Raw genomic sequence first — 15,834 nt, forward strand, 5'->3', positions numbered from 1 at the left:
CCTTATCTGGGGCTGCACACTTAAAGTGAACTGACTACAAGGTAAAAGACTGTAAACAATTTCCTGTTCCCATTATGGTATATGGCCAACACTATTAAAAGCTAATCCATTGCTCAAAGACTACTCCATAGCTTCAGTATCAAATTTCAGCTTTCTTGAAATGTTTTGCAGTGCTAACTTTATTGAAAAATGATGTACACATGTGTTGAGAAACCAGCTTTATTACAGAAGAGATAGTGCAGTAAGCGTAGTACAAAGTAGTAGTTTTTTTCTTAAGGCAGAAAAAAGACCAGCATATACAAAAGGTACAATACAAAAGCCAACAAGAAAAGTGTACAAAAATGGAACATCCATTCAAGCTTTTTAAAAAATCAAAACCTTATTACAAAAGTCTCCATTAATGCAGACATATTGCATGGTGCAAGTAGGCACTTTTTTGTTTTCCAAAAAAGTACATCTTAAAGAAGCCACCTTATATTTAGTAGCTGAAAGGCCTTAAGCTATGACACTGACATATTTGTAGTTAAGGCCAAGACTGGGTTCATCTAAAATAGTGTTGTAACAAGTGTGAACAAGCTACTGATTAATTTGAGAAAGTGACCATATACATCTAGGACAAGAAGAATAAGGAACTAAATCATTTCCATAATGTGATAAAATGCTTTATGCCAGAACACAAAGGGTAACTATAGCAGAAATTTAAAATTCAGTATACAGATGATTTTTAAGGTCCCGGGAAATAAAAATGTACAAAGATAGTGACAGCTATGTCTTACCACCATAATCCACATTTAGCAAAGGTCCCAGTAAATAAAAATCAATGTCATGATTTGAATATTTTTAACTACGTCCAATGTTATCAAGAGACTTAAAATCGGACTGAATTAGTTAAAAAACAATATTCAAATCATGACAAATATTCAAATCATAACATTGATTTTAACATTTGAATAAAAACCCAGATCTTTAATGCAGCAGCAGTGTCAATATTAGAAAGATACTCAAAGACAGATTTTAAATAGAAAAATTACAACTAGAAAGTATCGGTACGAATATCTGAAATGCATTCCATAATTAAATATTGCAATATTTTAAGAGGAGCTGCTTTAGAAGAGATGCAGCATTGAGGGCTTATGTGTCTCAATGTGCTAAATATACAACTACTGATCCTACCCCTTTCCATACTGAAACCGAGTGCACTAATAATCCAAATTTAATAAATGGATTTCTGAAAAAATGAACTTTCTCCCGATAAAGTAAACCTATTACTACAGCAAGGAAACTTGAGAAAACTGCTCAAGTTCTTCTTTTAAGATTTGTGAGTTCCAGCAGTACACTAGCATAGCACTTAACATCCGGAAAAAAACCCTACATTACCATTGTGCAGCATCTGCAATTGGGGGTGAAGACCCTCTAAATCAAGGAAGTTTTGAGAATTTTAAAGAATGCAAAAGCACCATTTTACCAGAGGAAAAATTACGTGGGGAAAATGTGAAACAAAGGTTCCAGCTTGTGATGTGCACATTGCCTTCTACACTTTGGGGAGGAGGAGGAATAGACCTACTGTCTGTCTCCAGCCTAAAAAAGCTGGTAAGAAGATAAGAGCTGGTATTTTAAAAAGACCCAATAGGATTTATGACTCCCCTGTACAGAAAAACCAGACCCTCCAATCTCTGAGAAAAGTAGATGAAGGGCAGAATTGTCCCCTGCCACTTCTCAGCAATGACTTCCCTATGCAAGTATTTCTCCAGTACTGAGCTACTAAGCCCAGATGCTGAAGGATCCCTGTCCCTTTTAAGAAAATTCTACCTGGCTCCTTAGCTTACTGCACTGGTGTGATGAGATAAGCCACACCAGATGAAATTCTGCCTTCTGTGCAACAATAGCTGTCTTAGGGTATGACTGGCAACCCTGTGCCTTTTCGTTAATGCCCTATGCCAACATGACTTATAAATCAAGGCTGCAATTTTCCACTTGCGCACTGTAAATTGGTGGACTACTCAAACCAAGAAAATTCACAGACTTTCATTTTTATAGCTTACTGCCATCAGAGCTGCAGTTCTAGAATCTAAAAAAATATATAAAATCCTCATAAATACCTAATTTTGCAAATCTCTAAATGTGCTTGCTTGACAAAGCTGCACAGTACAACTAAGCTTCCTAAAAACCCAGGTTATAAATAGTCAATAGTATCCTATGAAAAAGCTATAGAGAGAGTTTTAGACAAGATTAGGGTGAATTCTGATACTCCAGAGTTGTTCAAGGAAATTTCTGTGCTCAGATACACAAGTGCTAGTCTCTGCCCAATGATGGGAGAAAGCAGAATAGGAGGTATACTAGATTAAGACGGTCAGTCCCAAAAGCCACTACAGCAAAGAATTCGTTCAGTGGCTCTTTTCTTTTGCAAACAAACACCTGCAGCATCAAAGTTTCCCAAAATGCTCTATTGACAATTCTAAGACACAAGCTTTAGGATAGCATTAAAAAAGGACAAATTACTCTCGAATAACTGTACAGTATTTCTTTGGAGGGGAGAATACCCTTCATTCCTTCTTAAATGGAGACAAAAAAAATCTAATGACACCAGTTCAAAAAGTGTAATGCAGCAAAGTTTCCCGATGTCTAGGTGTTTGCTCCAATCATTACATGATAATGTCCTATTAGGAAGCCAGAATGTCATGACACAAGCCCCTCCAACTGAAAGCAATCATCAGCTAGGCAGACAATGTAAACAGAAATCAAAACAGCAAGATTAAATAGGGGAAAGGGAAGTTGAAAAACACGAGATGTTCCTCCTCTCCACAGTTGGGAGAGCTGTACAAAGTCATATTTTAGATGGATGTGGGTGGGAATCTAGCAAAACCGAAGCAGCAAGAGTGGCAAATAATTCATGAGGCAATGTTAGCACTAAGGCAGAGGTCTTGATGTTACTTCAGAGACCATAAAAAGTAGGCAGTAAACTGCTTGCAGAAATGGAAGGGCACTTGCTTGCTTTCATGATTCCCACTAGTATATTTGCTCATGCTGCTTCTGTTGCTGGTTGGACAATGAATCAATGTCTCGGTTATATTACAATAAGGAATCATGCCTGCTGTTCAATTAGAAGGCAGCTCCTCTTAAGTTCCCTTATACAATGGTAGGAGACAAAAAGTACTTTGGGACCCAAGAAATGAACTCTGAAAATCAACCTCTTTGATATAAGGCCACAGTAGCCAATGTGTAAACTGTTCTTTGGACCCTGTAAATTAAGAACGTGTGACTAGTAAATTTAAATCCCACTTACTTTGCAATTACCATAATATCATTTTCACCAGCAAAACAGCAAAATCTGAAGTTGACAATATTGCACCAAATGCACACGACGGCTTAGCTAAGTGAGTGAAAGGAATGTTTTGTTGCTCTTTGGGCTTCTTATCACAAAACTCATTACCCTTGGGAGAATACTTTGTAGCTTTGTCCAGTGATTCACAGGTTCACTTAGCAAGATTAATAGCCTTGCCCCTAGGAAGGTGTGTTCAGATGCAAACGCCATATGACTGTGCAAACCTTCTAGTCCTCAAGGTCACATTTCAGTGTAAGGAGATGGTGCTTATCTTGCTGGCCTGCATAAAAGCAATGAATTATATTTTGAAATAATGATGACAGCTCTCAGTCAAAAGCCTTTACAACATTTACAACTTTACATCAGTCAGGTTGTATATTGTTTTCCTTTCCCAAAGCACAAGTTAAATTATAGTAAGACACTTTATAGCATGGGTAGGCAAACTAAGGCCTGGGGGGCGGATCAAGCCCAATTGCCTTCTAAATCCAGCCCGCGGATGGTCTGGGAATGAGCGTGTTTTTACATGAGTAGAATATGTCTTTTTATTTAAAATGTATCTCTGGGTTATTTGTGGGGCCTGCCTGGCGTTGTTACATGAGCAGAATGTGAGCTTTTATTTAAAACGCATCTCTGGGTTATTTGTGGGGCATAGGAATTTGTTCATTTTTTTTCAAAATATAGTCCAGCCCCCCACAAGGTCTAAGGGACAGTGGACCGGCTCCCTGCTGAAAAAGTTTGCTGACCCCTGCTTTATACAGAGGCTTCTGCACACAGAGAGAAGTGCTTATGCCTCTTCTACATGACAGACCGGTCTTTATCTGCAGTCCCAGCAAAACTGTGGGTTCTGTTTATGCACATCTGCAGACTGCAGCGAATATGTAGAAAAGCCTTTTAAAATTGACAAAATATATGCCTACTCATAACAATGGGAAATAAGACACACACCCCACTCCACCAACTTCTGGAGCAGATTTTGAAGGTGTACAGTGGGCTGCAGAAGAGAGAAGGGGAAAAGTTCCAATGCTCAAGTTGTACAAGCAGAACAGCAGCATAGGATACAACCCAATATGGGAACCTAAAAGACCATCTCGCAATTAATTTCTCTTTCTACAGTGTGACATCAGCAAAGAGCAAAAATTTGGTACATCTCAGCAAATATAGGTAATCATTAAGCTGCCTCACTTTATCCAGAAACAAGCTCAAATGAGTTAGACTGTTTAAGACTGGAGCTCAAGTACTAACAGGCTGAATCTAGACATATCAAAGAAGAGATTCAGTTAAATGCGTTGTAAACTTCATACAAGGGAAATCCCATTGGCAAAAAATGGGCCTCCACAGCACCATCTGGTGTCCCAGTGTTATAACACGTATAAAACGCTTTACAAATGTAGTTGAGTCATCAGTGTACAGGACAGTTTATATTTGTTTTATGGTTCTCTTTTGTAAGCTATCTTGAAAATCTAGATTTAAATACACATTTTCAAATAAAATAAAATAAAAAGCTAGCAATGTTCACGTATGCTACTTAAGTGTATAGTCAGAGATTACTGCATTAAAAAGGAGGAGCTGGGAATATAGCTATTTTACCACAATATTTCCCCCCCCCCCCAATACTTACCAAGTCATTTGTGTCTCTGTTATGTGATACACACCGTGACACACTTCTTCACAGCATCCCTGCAAAAATAAAAACAAATACACTGTCCCCTTAAGTATTTGAATAAGCCGCACAAATATTTAAAATGTATAAGCAATGACCCTTCACAGCAGCAGTGATTTTTGACAAACAGAATCATCTTAGCACTGCTGGGTAAATTAACACCTGTAGTGGGACAGAAGCCATCCTCTCTACCGAACTGCAACTTCTCAAGCAGTTCAATTCTATTAATCCGAGTCTGAATAGAGACAATGGTTTCCTGTCCCACTATAGGTATGAAGGGTCACCATGCTCATTTTGCAAATGTTCTGCTCTAATTATATGGCCACTTCACTCAACAATGCTAAGGTGTTTTTTGTTATCACCAATCACTGCTGCTGTGAAGGGTCAAATTGCATACACAAGCTCTAATTCAACTGTCTCATAATGCATTTTTACCTTTTACATTCCACTGCCATTTAACCCTACCTTTTACATTAATCTTTTCTCTTTTCAGCAGTGGTGGTTAACCTGCTAACTGTATATGGCGCTATCTGCCAATACAGTGGTACCTTGGTTCCCAAACGGCTTAGTTGTCAAACAAATCGGCTCCCAAACGTCGCAAACCTGGAAGCAAGTGTTCCAGTTTGCAAACGTTTTTCGGAAGCTGAATGTCTGACGCAGCTTCCGATTGGGTGCAGGAAGGTCCTGCAGCCAATCGGAAGCCGCACCTTGGTTTTCGAACAGTTTTGGGAGTCGAACGGACTCCCAGAACGGATTAAGTTTGAGAACCAAGGTACCACTGTATACAGGTTTTGGGTGGCCTGCAGGGACTCAGCAACAATTCTGTGGCATCATCTGATGAAGCATATGCCATTACTAAAAAACCTTAAATCTTTAAAGCACCACCAGACTTTGTTTTTTCTTGAAATAAACTAACATAGCTACCTGTCTGCAAATTGTTACAAAGACTTTCAACATAGATCTATGGGTAGTTTTGCCACAAACAAAAATATATAATGCTGCCACTCTCTGTTCCCACAAAACCAACATTTTCCATGAAAACTTGATTCCACTCCTTAGCCCCTAAGCTTTACTGTAACCAAAGTGAAATATGTATCTGAAATAACCACACATTCTTTCCTTATTTGCTCCTGCCTTCACTTCCTCTGTTGTCTCTTTATATCAAATTATATATTTTAAGCCCTCAGGGCAGGAGCCTACCCTCTTGTACTTTCTCAAGTACAGTAATGGCACTATATAAACAATCTAAATGATAAATATTTGTTTGGGATTTATTAATCATAAAACACATTTCACGAGAGTGCTGAGCTTTCTATATTTTCAATCACGCAGCGCTATATCAACCCTACGAGTGAAATATTTCACCTCCTCTATTCAATCATTCCACATAGCAAGTAATCTCGAGAATACAGAGAAGAACGCATTAAAGGGAGATCGATTTTTCCAGCCATCCATATCACAGAAGAAATTTCCCTTTTATGTTTTATGACCTGGGTAGCTCCTGAAGCAAATGGAAGTCAAGATTACCTTGCATATGGTATGAAGGAAATGCTGTACCTAGAAGAGAGAGAAGACAAACACATGTATTAGGAAGAACAGGCACATACACACACACACTCTCCCACAGAGTGTCAATGGCAAGTCTGCATAACACATGGCCCAAGCCAAGGGTAGTCTACCACATATTGTGGCTTGATAAGTGACTGACAAATTAAAACTAGCATTTGCTTTCCAGTTTAGTTTTCCAACTATCCATGTCAGGATCAGTTTCCATCACCTCTCCCACCCTTTCCACATGAAGTAGAGTCTCCTTCCAGGAGAAAGGTAGAACAGGAGCTAATTTTCTCATTGTTAGCAACATCTGCGCACATGGAGACGACTTGTGAAAGAGGAAAGTGGCCAAATGTGGAAGATCAACAGAAGTTGATAATAGTTCAGCCGGGCCTTGGTGACTCTTACTTTAAGGCAGCTAGACTTTCGTAAGAAACTTCCTGTCCAAATGGAATTCCAAACAGCAATTGGTTGAGGGAAATTTAGGAGGTGATGTATTTATTATGGACATTGGGCTCCATTATTGCAGTCTTTTTATAAAGATATGTGGCAGAGAGGATGAGGAAATAAACCTCTCCTATTATACATGTACACAAACCTATTGCTATTAATAAATAATAATATGAAATAATAATAATAATAATAATAATCTCTAAAGCACCTAAAATTTTCAAACCACTGTACATATATTAAAACTAGGGGATAGCCAGTTCTACTCAGCATCCCCCCACCCCTCTTTATTTCAGTTTTTCCCTCCCCAGGACCACATTTCCCCCTGCCTGCCTCAATTTCTGCTCAGGACAACCTCACCATGCCTCAGGTTCATTAGACCTGCCAAAAAAGCTTCCCACAGTGCCAGGGAGAAAGACAAGGAGGGAGAAGAAGCCACCACCCCCAGCAGGAAGGTGGAGCCTTCCTCTGCTGTTCTCCTCTTCCCACTCAGGTGACCCATCCAGGCTCTGAGGTGGATTCCTGCAAGGGCCAGCTCTGAAATCTCCATTCAGTCAGTGTGCTCCCCAACAGCTCAGGCTGCCTTCACAATGTTGGGGTGATAGACCAGTATAATTTTAAAATTACTGCAGGCTCACAATCCAAAAGACATAAAAGGGGGGGTTCCTTACCATGCTAAGGCGAAGAACTGCAAAATGCAGAAGATGAGGGCAAGTCCCTTATTGTGCCACTGAAAGAGGAAGGAATAATCAAAAATCAAGCAAAGAAAATGTCATTAAATTTATATGCATAGTTGCATCGGAGATTCAAGTACTTACCCAAAAAGCTGCGCAAAGAGTTAATATGAGGCATAACTAAAAGAGAGGAGAGACAATCTTAAAATAAGCAAGACATTAAAACTGTAACTGAAGATGAACAGGGGGTTTTTTTGTTTTGTTTTTTAGCACTGGACTACAGTGCCAGGCTGTAATCCTAAGCATACTTAAGTGGGAATATTTTTCTTCTTTTTAATCGTCTGGTTTAATTCATCTCTGTGCTAGAAATTGTCAGACTGCATGTTTTATGCTATTGTTATTTAATCATACTGTATTTTATCTTTTTATGTTTATCAGTCACCAGGAGAACTCAAATATTGGAAGGCCTTATACTGAGTTAATTATTAGCAACAGTAAGTCCCACTGAACTGAAGTGAAACTTACTTTTGAGCAGACATGAATAGGATTGCACTGTCAGTCTGCACATTTGACCCAATAGTACTGAAGTACACTATAGCTAATTTAAAGTAACCCAAGGATCAGCAATAGATGAGTGACCTATATATTTTGGATTTTCCAGGGAATTGTGGCAAAACTTTTGCCCCTACCTCATGACAAAAGGACCTGGTTTCAGCAATATACCAATAAGGACACCCCAAGTGTATCAAGTTGGGGTGTCCTTATTGGTACAGAACTTCCTAATTAAATACTCATACTCCACTTAATTAGCAGGTTATGTACCGATAAGGACACCCCCACACTATATAGTTGCAATGAATCAGAGGTCAATAAAAGCCCTAAGAATATTTCCAATATATTTGTCAAACTATTTCCAGTATCTTATCCCAGCACAAATTAAAAAAAAGACAAAGCCCCCATCTCAAACATAGTAGCAGTCGTAACTAAGAAACATCAGTCCAGTTCCGAAGGAGCAGTCTAAAGATACACAATTGCCATGACAGCTAAATGGGATCATTATATACACAGACACAAAAGCCCTCCAGCTACAAGGTGCTGGGGACATACGGGAATTCAAATCATTTATTTGTTTATTACCCTTCCTATAAATAAATGCACATAATTAAGCGCTAGAAAAGGCCCACATGCCCATTACAACATAAGCTATATTAAGAAGAACCAACAGAATAATCCTAGCACAGTTAACAAACCATGGGGAACCTTCTTCAATCCAAGACCATGTAGCTGTGGTGTGTGAGGCCAGAGGCAAAAATGAATGGAATGCTGAATGTAAATGTTAGCTTTCTACAGTAGGCTAGTTTCCACACACAGTCACACACCATCATCCAGCCAGGTGACCATGAGACATTACCAGAGTTCAAGACAGAAACATTTGGAATGCAATTTTTTTTTGGGGGGGGGGTGGCCTAGGGAGACTTGTGAGGGCCAGGTAGAGAGGGCTTGAGGTTCCCCACACCTCCCTTAACTGCTCCTTCGGTTCATGAGACTTGAACTTACAATTTTATATTATTATTTTACAAGAAACACATACTGGAAATTCTGCCCCTTTGTTTTGCATCACTTGTTTTCTGACTGTGTTTTCTGACTTGTTTTCTGACTACTGATATTTTACCACAAGATACTTTTATATGCTACGTTTGCTTGTATTTTAAAATTAAGCAAATTGCCTTTAAAAAAGCATTAACACCGATAGCCTTCTCAATTCAAATACAAGTTAAAACAGAAAAGTTTTGTTACTTACAAGCATAACAGATGTAGCTATCAAACGAGTGGGTTCAAACATTCTTCTAAACTGATTCATCGGTCCCATAAGAAAGACAGTGCTATAAGAAAAAATTATTTAACCCATCTGCTAAGAGCAAAACACACAAATGCACATTATACAAGTGTAAACTGCTACCATTACTGTATTGTAGGAATCATAAACAGACCATACTTTAGCCTCAAAGATACTAGAATCACATATACTCATATGAGAAAATTAGGGAACACGCTATTGGAAAACAAGTAGTAAAATCATATAGTATTAAAAGCAATACGGAAGCCATGCCAACAGAGTTAAACTGTTTCGCTGAACCCCAATCATAAATATGAGACAGGGAATAAGAGTTGAGAGGGATACAATCAAAATATTTCAATTGTAAAATATTTTGATGGTAAAATGGAGAAAGATTATATATTTCAAGAATGAAGTGCTTAGTTCATTCACCTATTTGATATTCTGAGCAAACCTACTAATTCAAGGAAAAGAAGATTACCTTCCAAGAGACGCGATATTCCCCAGTGTGTAAAATACTGCAAACAAGATTAGCCCTTTCCTGGGAACCCATAGCAGACAAGTACCCTGGAAAGACAGACAAAAGAAGGAACATACACAGTCACTGTAAGGAAAAAAAGACTGTAAAAACAATTATCTGTAGAGAAAATAAGTATTTTGGTTGCTCTCATCCATTATCACATAAAATGTGTTGCGTTAAGTTTTCTTTTGTCAAAGCCTATTTTAAATATAGCATATGTTACTATTATTTTACTTTTATGAAAAATCCTCTTAATATTTCATCTAAAAGCAATAATATTTCAAATTTAGATTTCATCAAATTGGGAGTCATGCAACGTGATCCCAAGTTGTTTTCTGTAGTGGCTTTGTATTGATCAGATGTATGTGCTGTTGTTTTAAACTGCGCATACACTTATATATGCACATCTATATATGTAACTGTTTTGTGTATGTTTTTAGTATCCTGCAATAGTGGGGAGCAAGACAATCAACTGAATCAGCATTCAATCAGTCTGTCCTTGGCATTCTGAACACATAAGTAAGCCAGGCTCACCACACTGGGAAAACAAGAACCGCAGGCTGCATGTACCCAGTATCATGGTTAGGTGTGTTAGCCAAAGCGATGACTGAATACAAGTTTATGACTTGCCCATCAAGAAGGATTTGATATCCCAAGTATGAATGAAAAAGAACAAATCACTGACTTATTGTTGGTTGCTTGAAAGTATCCCTAAAGTATCAAACACCAGTCAAATTTACACAAAGGATATTAGAGAGATTATTGTTATTAGTCTTTCCAGTCTTAGAATTAATTTGGTTTGGGTTGTATTTTCTCTCTGAACAACAGGCTTCTCATGACAGTGCAGAAAACTTGCAACCAATATTCCACATCAAATTACATTTAGGTTTCAAAATTTACAAGGTGGCATCTAATGATGTGAAATGGATTTCTGCTTGTACAACTTGTAGGACTTCCCTTTGCATTTCTCCCTCTTTTGCACCCCTAATATCCTCCTCAGAAGGTCCTTCAACCCTCCAGAGAAAATTTGGACAACTCATAGGGGCTGCAGGAGAAAGAGGAGGAAGTAGGCCCGCACAAAACTGGTGTCGCCCGTGAACATTTATATTGGAGTAAACCCTACGAATCTACAGTAGGACTTTTTCCACAGCAAGCATGTATAAGATTGCACTATCTCAACTGATGTGAAAATAAAAGGGGATAGATCAGTCACCGTGATTACTCTTCATGGAGTCAAAACTTTTATATTCCTTCAGGAATGATGGAGCTGAGTGCAATACTGAGCAGCTGGGGGGGAAATGGTTGCCTTGAATTGTGGGAGGTATTATTCAAGAAATCCAACAAAAGCTGATGAGGTGGGGAAGGAAAGCTCTTACCAGAATGGAACACAGAACGCCAATAGCAAAACAAGCTATAAAGCCTTTCAGTCTCGTACTCCAGCTTAAGGAAGATGCATCAATCACCTGGAAATAATTTTTTTTTTTAAAAGAGAGTCTTATTAAAATTGTAGTGTCAAGGTTTTAAAAAGGCATGCATCAATATACAGCCAGTTGCTTTCATTTCCTTCCAGCAGCTTCGCTACACGAGGAAACTTCACAAACATGTTTCTAAAATCTTTGTGAAAAGTGCCTCGTCTTATCTGTTCTATGAACAGATATCACTTCCTCAATGTTAATATAAGGCAATATTCAATTTTCTTCTTCGACAACAGCTTCTATTAATCATCACTCAAGGCAACTTTGAGCTTATTCCTTTCACATGTTCACAGAAAGCAGCTACATTTCCTTGGCCATTAGCATTATTTCTATTCTAGTATTAAAAACAAAGAGTGTATTGAATCCATTTCAACTGCTTCGCATAGTCAAAGTTTCATGCCAAGTTTCTCCAAAGAGGATTCCGTTTAAAAGAAAATACTAGAAAAAACCCCAACTTTTATAACAAATGTATTCAGATAGTTGTATTATGTCTGATTCTACTCTACTAATGTAAACATAATATAATAATATTATAATATAATATAATAAACATAATATAATCTAAACATAATATAGTTTAGAAAATACTATCAAAGTTTCTATCAGCTATCGGAGTATAAATATTTTGTAAGCAAGGGCATTCCTGTAATAAAAGCAGCTTTGGATCATTTTAGTCATTGTTATAAAATCCAAGAATAGCAAAACCATTTAGTTTTTTAATCTATATAACATCAGGCAATTAATATGCAGTTGCCTGAAATCAAAGCAGCTAAAACATGGAAACAAAAACATGGAAACAAAAAAAAGTAGAATGGAACTGATCCTATGTTTCCAAAATATTTTGTTGTATTTGAATTTATTCGTATATTTTGAAACAAATTATTTTGTTCAAAATTCTTGTGTTTTGATAATAAATTGATGGAAAAAGCAAACTAAATTTAAACTAAGATAATCCTGGGACATAAATAAAGATTATCATACCCAACATGTCTAGAGCATTTTCAAGTGTTCAAGGAGCTTCAATTATCTAGTTGCAATCCTTACAAAAACCCTGTAAGTTACATGAGTGTTATTATCCATCAGATTGCAAACCAAGATGAGGACTGAGGCTGAGCGACTGGCTTGCCTAAGGCCACTTGGTGAGTTCATGGTAGAGCAGAGATGAAAACCCAGGACTACCTGATATGGAGCAAAGTCTCTTAGCAGCCAGACTAAGGTAAAGGTAAAGGTACCCCTGCCCATACGGGCCAGTCTTGCCAGACTCTAGGGTTGTGCGCTCATCTCACTCTATAGGCCAGGAGCCAGCGCTGTCCGCAGACACTTCCGGGTCACGTGGCCAGCGTGACAAGCTGCATCTGGTGAGCCAGCGCAGCACACGGAACGCCGTTTACCTTCCCGCTGGTAAGCGGTCCCTATTTATCTACTTGCACCCGAGGGTGCTTTCAAACTGCTAGGTTGGCAGGCGCTGGGACCAAACGACGGGAGCACACCCCGCCACGGGGATTCGAACCGCCGACCATGCGATCGGCAAGTCCTAGGCGCTGAGGTTTTACCCACAGCGCCACCCGCGTCCCACAGCAGCCAGACTACATCAATGTTAACTTAGGTACTTTCAGATGCAAACTTCAAGGTTGCTGGCTTCCTGCAGGGATGTTGTGTTTTCCCAGCCCAAATGTGTTTATTAACAAGAGCATTCAGAATCCCCTTTCAGAGGTGAATTCCTTGCTGCTGAAACTACAGCATAGCACTGTGGTTGTGCAAGTGTCATAGGTATATCACTAGTGATAATGACAACTCTCTCCACAAACAAACATGATAAGCCTCATCTTGTGAACTTTGTATTACTGATCTCCTGAAGCACTTATGCAATGCCCTTTAAAAATAAAATAAAATGCAGTACAACTATCCCACTTTTCTAACCATTTACATTACTTTTAAAGTCACTTTGAATTTTAAAAGATTCCCTTACTCTTGATATGCTCTAACACCGGCCAAAAAAAAAAAGGTAATTAAGTATTCATCAAGCTGTTTACCAAACAGAGCACCCAAGAAGTATGCCTATCTCCCTACAGCAAGATTAGTCCTGTTAAACTGGGAATAGAATACCATGCTACATCTGCCAAGCTAGAGTAAACAGCACAAGTAGCAGCAAGGATAAGAACCACAGAGGATCCAATAATTTTTCACCCCTCATCCCACCATTCTAAAAGCCCCCCCCCCCCGCCCAATTAAGCCTACATTTATTGTGTTGAATTACTCTGGGGAACCAGCTGATGCCAAGGGTTGCATTCAGAGCTGACTTTGTACTAGCAGAATGCACTTCCATTTATGCAAGAAACGGCACCTTTGTTGGAAGAAAATGCTGTCCATAGTATTTTCTTTCTAGCCCCCTATCACAGTTACACAGCAAAACCAAAACAGGTTTTACTTATGGGCTTCACCAATCAGTATTGATTTGATTTGCATTAATTGGTCAACTAAAGCTTGCAGGCTAAGTTTTAGAACATAAGAAACCATCACAAAGATACACCATGAGACAGTGGTGTTTCGCTTTCCATCTCCTTACGTTTTGCAAGTTCTACCCAGGGTGCCGTTAGTAGTAAACAATTATGACACAGCTTCCCTTTGGCCTTCGTCCCTTGAGCACAAAAGAATACAGTACAAGAAGTGCCCTTCCGTAGCCTAGGATCATGTTCTCACAGTGGCCAACCAGATGTGCAATATTAACACACTAGCACTCTTCAGCTCCTGCTCTCTAGCAACTGGTATTCAGGGGCATCCTGGGTGTGATACTAGAGTAAATATATAGCTGTCATGATAAGCAGCCATTCAGTCTGTCCTGTATTTTTCACTCTTCCTTCAGTATGTCAAAAGAAATGCATTTAAGCCAAGTGATCTGTTGAAAGACAAACCGGCGAAACCAATTTATGACTCTTTGGTCGGATGCATAAACCCCAAATTAATTTCTCTAGAACCGCCCTAACCTGGGTGGACTCTGTGCACCTATTCAGCACCTGCTGAATTACAAGCAAGGTGTGGGTTCGAGTCCAGTTCAGCAACAGGTAAGTACCAAAAGGGGAGGCAGCATTTTTTCCCCGTCTCATGTCAAATGAAGTGGGGTGAAGAGAGCTTTGAGCAGTACTGAGCGTGTACACTGTACACAGGATGAGAGCTTGGCTCGCGGGGTATTTTTCCTGGAGCTTGTGACGTCAGATCCCAAACACCTGGGCGGGCAGGAAGGCAGCAATTAAACGAGAAGCATCAACACGCACCTTTGGCCAAGAGAGGGGAGAGAGAGCTGGGCGCTAGAAAGGGCCTCTGACGGCGCAGTTGAAGGCTCAGAAAGCCCCCTGGCACGGGGGAAGGTTATAGGCGACCTTCCTTCATGGGGTGGGGGAGGGAAATAGCAGGTAGTCGAGGAAAGGTGAGGGGAGGAGAGGAATGGAAGGGGCCCAAAAAGTCCAAGCAACAACGACGGCCTCAGCTGCTCCCCTGAAATTGGTGAGGGGGGCTAAGCGCCTTAGGGGGGCGGAGAAGAAACGGGGGCGGCGAAAGGAGCTGCTGAGGCAGACCGGGCGACAAAGCCAAGGAAAGAGACTCCTTCACCCCATACTCCCTCCCCCCCGGGGGTTTTACCTCCGCCAGTGGCCCCGGCTCCTCGGCGTCCTTCCCGTTGAGAACCCGCTTCAGCTTGTCCATGACACTTGTCGCCCCTCGCCAGCTCCACTTCCCGACGCGGCTTCCTCTACTTCGCCGCCCAAGCCCTTCGGAGACTACAACTCCCGGCAATCGAGGAAGGCCGGGGCTCGCCTAGCTTTCCCTCAGCGCCTGGAGCAGTGCATCCTGGGATATGTAGTCGGAGGGAGTGCTTCCTCGCACCTGCGCGTTGCAGAGCTCTTTCGACTACGCCTCCGATCCTCTTTGTGGCAACAGTAGTAGGTGGGTTGCGCCGGTGTGTTTTTCCCCCAGAGAGTAGCAAGCTTTCCCCCGCCCCCCTTTCCTTCTTCTCTATGCTGATGGCTGTTATTTGCTAAATTTGTATACCGCCCCTCACGCGAAGATCTCAGGGCGGTTCACAACACGAAATACATGAAACAAAAACCAGTGACCTCCCTTCCCACAAACACATTTAAAAGGCCTTAGAATGTTAATCAGCCAAATATATGTAAAAATGCTTTTGACTGGTGCATAAAGATATGTAATGAAGGCACCTTCCTGAGGATAGCATCCCATAAAACGAGAGCCACAGTGGAAAAGGCCATTTCTTGTGTTGCCACCCTCCAGACCTCTCCTGGTTTGAAGATGTGTCTTCCTAAATAACTGGCAGGGCACATTGATTAGTATT

At 40.1% G+C, this 15,834-nt stretch overlaps 1 protein-coding gene across 2 annotated transcripts; it reads right to left on the reverse strand.

The window, feature by feature from the left end:
- Nucleotides 1–205: 205 nt before the first annotated feature.
- On the reverse strand, nt 206–15,422 carry SFT2D2 (SFT2 domain containing 2). Of its 2 annotated transcripts, XR_014510582.1 has the most exons (10): nt 15,126–15,387; nt 11,391–11,477; nt 9,976–10,061; nt 9,459–9,540; nt 7,802–7,837; nt 7,655–7,713; nt 6,510–6,539; nt 4,941–4,999; nt 2,150–3,602; nt 206–2,115 (listed from the first exon to the last, which is right to left on the reverse strand). XR_014510582.1 is itself a non-coding variant. In XM_083438524.1 (9 exons), the coding sequence occupies exons 1-8, from the start codon at nt 15,186–15,188 to the stop codon at nt 4,960–4,962; spliced, it is 483 nt and encodes a 160-aa protein (XP_083294650.1). In that variant the 5' UTR covers nt 15,189–15,422; the 3' UTR covers nt 206–3,602; nt 4,941–4,959. The 2 variants fall into 2 exon arrangements, 1 of the variants encoding a protein (XP_083294650.1); XM_083438524.1 differs by having other exon boundaries at nt 206–3,602; nt 15,126–15,422.
- Between the last annotated feature and the right edge of the window lie 412 nt (nt 15,423–15,834).

The sequence above is a fragment of the Podarcis tiliguerta genome (assembly GCF_965153285.1).
Source record: "Podarcis tiliguerta genome assembly, chromosome: 4".
Classification (NCBI taxonomy): Eukaryota; Metazoa; Chordata; class Lepidosauria; order Squamata; family Lacertidae; genus Podarcis; species Podarcis tiliguerta.

Bases quoted from the DNA above. Each gene is read 5' to 3' on its own strand.
- SFT2D2 (XM_083438524.1), bottom strand. From the start codon at position 15,188: ATGGACAAGCTGAAGCGGGTTCTCAACGGGAAGGACGCCGAGGAGCCG. The intron at 9,541-9,975 runs GTAATCTTCTTT...TTTTTCTTATAG, and splicing joins AATATCGCGTCTCTTGGAAG to CACTGTCTTTCTTATGGGAC. The intron at 7,714-7,801 runs GTAAGTACTTGA...TTCCTCTTTCAG, and splicing joins CTCTTTGCGCAGCTTTTTGG to TGGCACAATAAGGGACTTGC.